Source organism: Grammomys surdaster, unplaced genomic scaffold (genome assembly GCF_004785775.1).
Source record: "Grammomys surdaster isolate TR1022 unplaced genomic scaffold, NIH_TR_1.0 126187, whole genome shotgun sequence".
Lineage (NCBI taxonomy): Eukaryota > Metazoa > Chordata > Mammalia > Rodentia > Muridae > Grammomys > Grammomys surdaster.
Window position 1 is genome coordinate 5,537,886 of NW_021620993.1, and position 10,751 is coordinate 5,548,636.

The 10,751-nt window shown below is 43.5% G+C and overlaps 1 protein-coding gene across 3 annotated transcripts in view; it reads right to left on the minus strand.

Annotated features, from left to right (window-relative positions):
* Rnf4 (ring finger protein 4) overlaps positions 1-6,955 on the minus strand; it is a 20,302-nt gene extending 13,347 nt beyond the window's left edge. Inside the window, exons 1-3 of one of the 3 annotated variants that reach the window (XM_028758146.1) lie at positions 6,723-6,737; positions 1,945-2,047; positions 620-780 (exon numbers count right to left, since the gene is read on the minus strand). In XM_028758146.1, the coding sequence (XP_028613979.1) occupies positions 620-628 (9 nt within the window). In that variant the 5' untranslated portion in view covers positions 629-780; positions 1,945-2,047; positions 6,723-6,737. Of the gene's footprint in view, positions 1-619; positions 781-1,944; positions 2,048-6,662 lie in introns of all 3 variants that reach the window. The other 2 variants (XM_028758144.1, XM_028758145.1) reach the window with 2 other exon arrangements.
* Positions 6,956-10,751: the final 3,796 nt, after the last annotated feature.

Consider the following 10,751-nt stretch of genomic DNA (forward strand, 5'->3'; position numbering starts at 1 on the left):
GAGAGAGAGAGAGAGAGAGAGAGAGAGAGAGAGAGAGAGAGAGAGAGAGAGAAGACAGACAGAGTGCTTACTCCTTATTGTTTTCTCCTAGATTGGTTGACCATTATGCCCTTGGGAATCAAACCTCCTCTTTCCCGAAGCACAAAGATGTCTGCTACCCAGTTTGTATATGGGTGATGGGAACCCAATCTCAAGTCCTCAGTTCTTGCATAGGAAGAACTTTATTCACAGAGCCATCTGCCTAGCCCTTGTGATTTCAGTGAATACTTAAGTATGGCCTTGAACTTAAAACTGTGATCCTGCCTCAATTTATCCATGGATTATAGGTTTATTTACCATCTACTTGGATTACAGACAGAGATGTATATCACAACACAGATTTTTCAGTTTTGCTGGGAAATGTAATCAGGGCTTTGTGCATAAGCAACAGAGATACATCCTCAGCTGTTTTTATTTATTTTAGTTTAGAGGCAGAGCACTGTGCAACCCAAACTATTGTCAACTTCTAGTCTTTGTAGTTCAACTTTCCAAGGTCTGGAACTAGAGATCCAGTACTATATAACATGTGGCTCACAGCCATCTTTAATATGCTACAAGGGAACAAGGTAGTTAAACTTACTGTACTCATTGTGCTCTCTGGCTTCAATCTACAGAAAAGGAAGTGATCTACACCAAGGTTTATTATAGTGTGGTAGAATGTTCTCAATCTCTCATGCCCACTGAATATTCATCCTGTGGTTTACAAATTGGAGCCAACTAGATGTCCAGTATTTCCAAATTCTGAAAAACAAAGATACCAACTTGATAAATGTTACAATTTATACTGTTGAAAAAACTTAAATATACACATGCACTATACATACAATTTACCAGTTCTTTTCTACTACCTGGATGCTCAGCTGAACATTTTATGTAATTTGTATCCTTATCTTACGTTCATTTTAGGAGGAAAGGATTATTGTTGAATACAGAACTACGTAATCCCAAAGTCTAAAACCGAAACCATCAATCATACCATCTTCTGCTCAAGCTCCTTTTTAGTCCTTGGGATTGAATAGAAGGCTTCCTGTATTCTAACACTATACTCCTGCAGTCCTTCCTGGCCTCCTTTTTCTGGTTGCTTCAAATGTAGTAGAAGTATTGTGGTAACTCTAGGAGCTTTGTTTGTTTATTTTGGTTTTTCGAGACAGGGTTTCTCTGTGGAACCCTGGCTGTCCTGGAACTCACCCTGTAGACCAGGCTAGCCTTGAACTCTCAAACTCAGAAATCTGCCTGCCTCTGCCTCCCAAGTGCTGGGATTAAATAAAGGTGTGTGCCACCACTGCCCAGCTAGGAGCTTAATTTAACGACAAGTTTTAGTTGCTTAACTAGCTCCTTAGCAAACAGGAAAGAGAACAGAGTTTCCTAAACCATCAGTCTCCTTGTCCTATGACTTTTCCATCCTTCAAAGGCTCTAAGGGACTAACAGACTATTCAGACCATAGAATAGTTCCAGATCCACTATAATTGCTAGATGCCACTGCACATTATGCTTCTGGTTTTAGGAAGTATCTTACATGAGTGAACATCTATGAACTGTGACCCCCCCCCATATATTATCTCACAGGAATATCTTCTTTAAAAAAGATTTATTTTATATATGTGAGTCCAATGTAGCTGTCTTCAGACACATCAGAAGAGGGCATGAGATCTCATTACTGCTGGTTGTGAGCCACCATGTGGTTGCTGGGAATTGAACTCAGGACCTCTGGAAGAGCAGTCAGTTCTCTTAACCTCTGAGCCATCTCTCCAGCCCCCTTACATCTTATTTCAGAAGAATAACAAAAATATCTGCAATGAGCTTGAAAAAAAGCCTCATGGATTAGCAGACTTGCTGTGAAAGGAAGAGAACTTGAGTTAAATTTCTATAGTACCCATATAAAAAAGCCAGACATGGCAGCATACCTGTAAACCTCAGTGCCCAGCCAGCTCAGTTCAGAAACCACTTCAAATTTAGTCAAACTCAATTTCAAAAAAAAAGGTGAAGGGCAAACACACAAAACACGCACTGCATGCAAAAGGAAAAAGAAAAGAAAGACCTGGTTGTTGAGTGCTGAGAAACAGACACACATATTCTGGCTGTTCCATTAGCCTCTTGACTCATTTTAGGCTCCTTAGATTGGCTACTACACACACCCTGACCTGTAAAGCTTCTTACCAATTTGAGACTGGGTCTCCCAAAAACCCACTAATCCACTACTTTCACTAGCTTTCCTCAAGTCTTTTCATACTCCACATTACTGGTGACCATACCAATTACATTCCACATTCCAAATCTGTTTTTTTTTTCTTCAGAGACAATCAAGGTCAAGAGTCAGAGAACTATCTATGTAAGGAACTAGTCTTTTAGAATCTACCGAGAGGGCCAGGCAGTGGTGGCACACACCTTTATTTAATCCCAGCACCTGGGAGGCAGAGGCAGGCAGATTTCTGAGTTCGAGGCCAGCCTGGTCTACAGAGTGAGTTCCAGGACAGCCAGGGCTTACACAGAGAAACCCTGTCTCGGAACCCACCCCCAACCTACCCCTCCCCCCCAAAAGAAGTCTACCAAGAGAATCTAGGCAGGAAGGGACATCCTTCACATCAGTCTGAAGATGTAGAAAGGAAATGTGTAGACAGAGGTTAGGTTATATCAAAGAGTACCCCCTCCAACTACAAACGGTTGGGGGGCATCAGAATATTACTTTTATGCATAACGTGCTATCTAAGAACTATATGCTATCTAAGAACTATATGCTAAGAACTATCTGTATGTTCTTACTATTGTCCTCAATCACTGAGCTACCTTCCCAAGTTCCAATAATCTAAATGTGTAGGCCATGAATAGTTTTGTTTTTTGAAAGGGTTTTTGTACCCCTGGCTGGCCTGGAACTGGAAGAGATCCACCTACATCTGCCTCCAGATTAAAGGTGTGTGCCACCATGCCTGGCAAAGAACCTATAGTTTTGCTATGCTAAGACCAAAATTACAGGTATTCCAGTAGAAAATTGTAACATGGAAATTTAGTTATGCTAAGGAACTCTTGATTCCTTTCTTCCAACACAATCCTCCAGCACTATGACCTCAACAAGAGCCCCACCATCCTTAAGTGCAAAGGAAGCCTTCAATGGGACAAGGCTTTATCTATCTACTTTCCACCTCCTTAGTATTTTGCAGATGCTATGATAACTGGTTGAGGGCAAATTACTTTGAGGGTGATAGTGTCCTTGCGATTGAAAGACCTAGGGTAGAACGGTGACCACTTCTGACCAGCAAAGGGCAGACAGCCAGGCATTTACAAACCTGTAAGAGTGAAAAACATTCACATGAGGGTATCCTAGGTGTTCATTCCAGAAGAGTAGTTCCATAAAACCAATAAAGGCAAAGCATGTTGTTAAATATACCTATAATCCCCAAATTTTGGAGAACGAATCAGAAAGACTAAGAGATAGAGACCAGCCTGGGACATTACAGAGTGAGCCTTTATCTAAAACAAAACAAAATACCACAAAACCAAGAGGTAAACAAACCAAATGAGGATAGACCAAAATCTAAAAACTCCAGAGTGTTACAAATATTTTATGTAAGGAATTCAGGCAGGATGTCCCTGGAAAATTGAAGAGAATTAGAGCCAAGGTAGAGATTCAGAATGAGTCAAAATTTGGAACAGAAACCTGAAGTTGCTTTTCTTTTACTTTCAACGGGTAATCTACATTCTCAGTAGGCTGTCTCCTGCTGTCAACTCTGTCCTCATTTTCACAAGGTAATAATAAATATGGTTACAATACACAGCTAGCCTCCTTTCCCAAACATGCATTCACCTGACTGACTTCATTTAGTCACAGAAATGTGCTCCTTATAAAAACATATAGGCCCAATACTCAACAACTTGGCCAATGACTTCTTTCTACAAAGTATAAACTGGCTAACAAAATTAGCTATGTTACTGTCAGCTTGCTTGTGGAACTGAGCCTTAGATGATCTCCCACATTCAAGTTATCATGAAGGAGGGTGAATACCTGTATCAAACCTGCATAACTGTGGCTCTAAAACAAAGCAACAGTAGTACCTCAGTTTAGCTGTTTAATTTTCTGATTTGTCCTTCTATTTTTCTTTTTCTTTCTTTCTTTCTTTTTTTTTTTTGGTTTTTCAATACATGATTTATCTGTGTAGCCCTGGCTGTCCTAGAACTCACTCTGTAGACCAGGCTGGCCCCGCCCAGTGGGAACAGTTTTAAGTATGAAGTTGTTTGCTATTCACAGCTTCTTTGAAAAATAGAAGGACAGCTGGGCGGTGGTGGCTCACGCCTTTAATCCCGCACTTGGGAGGCAGAGGCAGGCGGATTTCTGAGTTCGAGGCCGGCCTGGTCTACAGGGTGAGTTCCAGGACAGCCAGGGCTACACAGAGAAACCCTGTCTTGAAAAACCAAACTGTTCCCTATGGTATTGACACCACTGAAACAAACATGATTCCAAAGAAGCATTTTAAGTAGGACTGCATGTCACCTTCCAGTATCCTAGATATCACTCACTCATTCACATTCACTCAGGGCTTTTCCAAGACACAACACATAATATGTGGTTTACTTAATACTTGGAAGGTAGAGACAGGCACAGATCTCTGAGTTTGAGGCCAGTATGGTCTACATAGCAAATCTGAGGCCAGTTAGGGATATCCTGTTGAGGTCCTATCTCAGAATAACAAATTAAAAAAAAGTATCATACAGTTTATGTATTTAGTTCTTCTATCCACCTTTACATAGTATGATGGTTATTCTTTGGTTGTCAATTCGACCACATCTGGAATTACAAAACTCAAATATCTGGGTACATCATTAAAGAATTTTTTTCTTTTTCTTTTTTTTGTTTTTTTTTGTTTTTGGTTTTTTGTGACAGGGTTCCTCTGTAGACCTGGCTGGCCTCGAACTCAGAAATCCGCCTGCCTCTGCCTCCCAAGTGCTGGGATTAAAGGGGTGAGCCACCATTGCCTGGCCTTCCTTTTCTTCTTTTTCGAGACTATTTCTCTGTGTAGCTCTGGCTATCCTGTAGACCATACTAGCCTCGGAGATCCACCTGCCTCTGCCTCCCAAGTGCTTGGGATAAAAGGCACTACTGCCCACCCATATCTCTACATCAAATACCATAGATTCCACTGCATTTAGAATAGTTGGGAGAAAAAAGAACAACCAAATAAGCAAGGAAACAAAACCGAATTGGAGTCTCAAGTAGTCTAGGCTAACCTCCATTCCATTTAGAGCCCAACATGACCTTAGATTCCTGATTCTTCTGCCTCTACCTGTGAAAGGCTGGAATCACAAGCACTCTTCAAAGTATTTACAAAACTGTTTTAAGCGATCCCCTGATAGAAAAGAAAAATACTTTTGAGAAAAAAATTATTTGAGAACTGTGAAAAATGTTGTCAATCATGTCTTTAATCCCAGCACTTGGGAACCAGAGGCAGGCGGATCTCTGAGTTTGAACCAGCCGGGTCTACAGAGTACCAGGACAGCTGGAACTATATAGAGAAACCGTCTAGAAAACTCCCCATACCAAAAAGTGGCTAACACTGTTTAAAAAGGAAGCTTTTTAAAAAATTATAGTTGGAGGCTCACATTTAAGATACAAAGGTAAGCAAGACAACTTTCCACTCATTTTATGTCAAACTCACACGTAAAGTTGTGCCCAAGTGTTTTCCCCATCCATTAAAAAGAAAAAGCACCAGGTGTGGATCTCGGTTGGAGAGATTCCCTCTCACCATTGTCAGGAACAAGAGTCAACCTGCAGGCTGAAAGATCTCAGACTACCTCGCTTTTGTGGACCTCAGTCTCTCCCAATCACTAGGGCAACCTAAACTGAACGCCAGACCGAAGAACTGAAGCTTAAAACGCCCATGGGTAAAGTTAAAAAAAAAAAAGCAGAAACGCCCAGATCTGGACTCCTCCCTCTCTCGAATCACAATGTGGACAATGGAGTCCACTACGAACAGGGTTAAAGGTTAAGGGTCAGGTTAAGTTTCCTATTCCTGTGTACAGATGTGGCCCTGAGGTAAGAACCCGAGAGGGCCCGAGGCTGGGCTGTAAGTCTCAACCGCACGCTTTGCTAACCATAGGTGTGGCCTCAAGCGGATCTGGAAGCCCAAACCCCATCCAGTTCCAAGGCCGGCAAGCGTCCTCTCGCAGCTTAGATAAGACCCGCCACGAGGCCTGGATGGCCCAGCACACTCGCAGGCCTCAAGAAGGCGGGGCGGCGACGCCAACACACAAAGGCTGCGTCGTCAGCAGGGAACAAAAACCTAGCTCAGGTTCTCTCCAATCCACCCGCCCAGCTAAAGAATGACCTTGGGCGCCCCCTCCCCTCGTTGAGCCTCAGTTTCCCTTTCTACTTTGCAAAAGAGGTTCTCCGGGCAGGCCGCGGGTTGGCGAGCGGAGCCCCACACAGATTCCCCTACTTTCGATGAGTGCGCCGCTCCAGGTTCCGACAACCGCGCGCTCTCCGGAACAGAGTAGACAGAGGGCCCAACCCCGAGAGGCGCGGTTCCGCGACTGGCGGGAGGGCACCAACTCCACTGCAGGCCAAGAGGCCGCCTGCGCTCCACGCCCGCACCGCCCTGACCCGCCGCCTCCACACAGCGAAGCCTCGCCTTACTTGGAGCTGGTGTTATGAGGCAGACGACGCCTGGGCCAATGCGCTCGGGCAAGGACGTACCTACTCCAGCAGCCGCCGAAGAGACCCGCTCAAGCAAGACTCCACCGCCTCACGAAGACCCACTTCCGCTCGTCCGGCACCGGCCCGCCCTTCACAGTTCTTATTGGCCTCTCCCGCCTTTACTCCTGTGCTCTACCGGTTTAGGAAGATAAGTTGCAATTTTATTGGGTGAGGAAAGCATCTATTACCACTTTGAAATACACCTTCTTCCGGCCACGCCCCCGCTTGCTTGCCCGAGCTTCCACTTCCCGCGAGAGTACTGCCGGTAGCGCTCCTCCCACGAGAACTTGGCGGAGTCGTTTCTGGAGCTCCTCGCGAGCGGCCTACTGGTTGTTTTACTTTTTGTTTGGCTTCTGGCCTGTTTTACTGTGGCCTTCCGGCTGCCCCTACCACTAAACCATAATCTCTGTCAGTCATTCCATACCCTTCTCAGTCTCCTCTGTCGTTAATGAGGCGTACAGGAGAACCGCACAAGGCCCCAATTTTCTGGTGATCTACAGGCAACCAGGTCTGGATTCGCACTATAAATGCCAGGCTCTGAGTAGACATGTCGGCCCCCGGACTCTTTCTCTTACGGATCCCATCATCGGAATCCAGGGGGCTCAGCTATATGTCTGGGAGGCCTTCCTGGAGGAAGCTTGAGGACTAGACAGAAAACGTCCTGCTAGACATTTTGTGTGGTAAAGCCGGGGGAAAGTAGGGCTATCCCTGCCCCAGAGACTGCCGGTTAGCTGCCCCGTGTGTCAGGAGCAGGGGCGAGGGGTGAGGAAGGCACGAGAGAACACAAATGCCTACAGTCCTGCGGAAGAATGGCTAAAAAGAACAGGCCTCGGGCACGACCAGGGCTTGGAATTGGGTCTTAGGACATCTCATTTTACAGAATCTCTTTTACTTGAATCTGGAAACCAGTATAATTGTTGTGTTGGATGGCGGCTCGCGTCCGGATAGACCAGACCAGACCAAAAGCAGTTCCACGTGGCACAGGCTTTATTAGGAAAGAACGAGGACAAAGAGGAAAGACAAGGGAAAAAAGGTCGAAGGTGGGGGAAAAGTTTGTTATCTAGGCTGTGATGTAGTCTGTTCTCAGGCGAGTGTGAGAGGTGGGCTCTAAGAAGGTATGCAGGGTTGTCATGGCAACAGATGTCACCTATGTGTGACATTCCTGAGTTTGGAGCCGTTTTGCCAAGCTGGCTCTGGATACCAACAAAAATGATTTTAGGCAAGTCTCAGCGCACTCACACCTGTTTCTGGTCATCCATTTTACCTACTTCTGTGAAAGAATGTGAGGGCTAACAGGTAATACAAGTCCATGCTAGGTCTTTCTGGAAGGCAGCAAAACAGAATGCTACTAGAAAAGCAATTCTGTTTTTCTTGAGCATCTGCCTCTGGCTGGGTTGAGGCACGGGTTTAGCAACTGGAAAATGGATGATTTAGCAACTAGAAAGAAATGGATGGGGACCCTCAGACTCTTCGAACAGATTATTTGAAGGTTCTAAATGTGGTTGAATTGCTTCTATGGGGCTATATATGTTCTGGAAGATTAACATGGCAAAGCAGATTAAAACCGGACCTTGAATATTTGCGATAGTACAATCTCTGGCCTTTTGTGAAATTATAAGGGAACTTATGATAGTGTATGATAAACACACATCTGATTCCAGTGTAAAATGTGTTTTGATGTTTTGAGCATATTTTCCAAATGTTATGAATTGGAATAAAGAGAACTTACATTTGTAAGAAAAATGTAGGTATTATAAAAATTTTTTGAATACTTAAGTAAGGTAAGACCAAAACAGGAATAATATACCTTATAGGTTAAAGGTTCTGTTAGCAATTAAACAATTATAAGTTTCTTGCCAGGCAGTGGTGGCCCACACCTTTAATCCTAGCACTCAGGAGGCAGAGGCAGGCAGATCTCTTAAGTCTGAGGCTAGCCTGGTCTATAGGCTAGTTCCAGGACAGCCAATACTATACAGAAACTCTGTCTCAAAAAAAAAAAAAAGTGTATTTGCCCTGTTAAGTCCTTGCAAGTTAAAGTTTCTATTTGTAGTTAGTAAGTCTGTCTTATGCAGGTTTGTAGATAAGTTCCTGTTTGTCCTGTGTTAAGTCCTTGCAAGTTAAGGTTTCTATTTGTAATTAATAAGTTCCTGTTTCTTAGATCTGATGTGAACTGCCTGCAAGCCCATTCGCATGATGTATATCCTTACCTTTGCTCCCTCCCTTTAAAGGTATGTGTTTTCATTTTATGTGAATTTGTGTTTTTCCAGCACGTATGTCTGTGTGAAGGTGTTGGATTCCCTGGAGCTGGAATTACAGTTGTGAGCAGCCAGTTCATATCTTTCCAGCTCTATTTGTATCTAACTCTCTTGCCCCTCTTGGTACCTTATCTCTCCCATAAAGGGACCTTCAAGAGGCCAGCAGAGTCTGCTTTCTCAAATCCTGAGACAGCTGGCCAGTCCCAGGCACACCTTGAAGGAAAACCTGAAAAAGCAGGGGTTCACTTTTTACCTTGATTAGGTGGCAAAAACCACACCCAAACACCTTTTTTTCAAAGAGAGACCCTTTATTAAGTGGGAAAGAAAAGTTAAAGGGACTGCTTTCTGACTTAGGATGAAAAACAGAAGCAAATGACCTTATAGGTGTAGTTTTTTTTGTTTTTGTTTTTTGTTTGTTATTTGGTTTTTTATTTGGTTTTTTTTTGGTTTGGTTTGGTTTGGTTTTCAGTTTTGGGTTTTGTTGTTGTTGTTGCTTTTCGAGACAGGGTTTCTCTGTGCAGCCCTGGCTGTCCTAGAACTCACTCTGTAGACCAGGCTGGCCTCGAACTCAGAAATCCACCTGCCTCTGCCTCCCAAGTGCTGGGATTAAAGGCGTGCGCCACCACCACCCAGCAGGTGTAATTTTTTTAAGATGTGAAAAAAAGAGGGCGATCTATGTTAGAATGGGCTAGGATGTGATAGTGTATTTTAACTGGGCATGTTAATTAGGTAAGCCAAACGGGGCTTTTGATTGATAGACTTCAGTATTTTGATAGCTCGACCTTGGTAATCAGCCTCCGGAGGAGAAAGTAACCAAACAAGAAAATGGACCTTGGGGGCCAGTTTTAGGAATGTGATCTAATGCTTTTTAGCAAGGCAGAGACTGGAGAAGGGCGAGGCTGCCAGAGCCACATACTTGAGTGGGCTAGTGACCCTTCACGCCCCCCACAATACAGCGTGCTTTAGTTGGGAGTCTCAGGTTTTACAGACAGGCAACTGAAATGATAAAATTTGATTCTACATGTAGAAATGCAGTTCAAAATGTCTAAGGAAATTTCAGTTTATAAGCAGGCCATATATGTCTAATCAAAATCCTAGTTAAACTGACCAAATTTAAAAATACAATAAGATTAGTAATTTGCTCGTCTAGTCTAAGAAAAAGGATTTCATTCATATATATATATTTTTTGTTTTGTTTTGTTTTTTGTTTTTTTGAGACAGGGTTTCTCTGTGTAGTCCTGGCTGTCCTGGAACTCACTCTGTAGACCAGGCCGGCCTCGAACTCAGAAATCCACCTGCCTCTGCCTCCCAAGTGCTGGGATTAAAGGCGTGCGCCACCACTGCCCGGCTTCTGAGTCAGCTCTTTCCTTTCACTGTGTGGCTCCTGTACGGTCTGAGGATATGGAAGCTTCTAAGAAGTGTTTGCGGTCCAGGAGGTTTTCTGGGGTTGGTAAATGCAAAGTCTGAAGGTTAAAGGATGTGAGGGGGAAAAAAACAAACTTGGATGGTGATAGGAAAGTGATAAGACACGGGAGGGATGGGAATTGTTTGAGAGGCTAGGATGGTGTTTTGATGTTGATAAATGCAAGTTATAAAGGATTTATCTTTTTATAAATTTAAAAAGGTTCTTGTAAGCTTTAGGAAATCCACTCAAATCCACCTACTACAGGTGAAATGGACTCCAGCTAAGTACTGTCAATCAACAGTCTGTTCCCCTCTCCACCTGCCTATTCTTTTTTTTTTTTTTTTTTTTTTTTTTTTTTTTTTTTTTTTT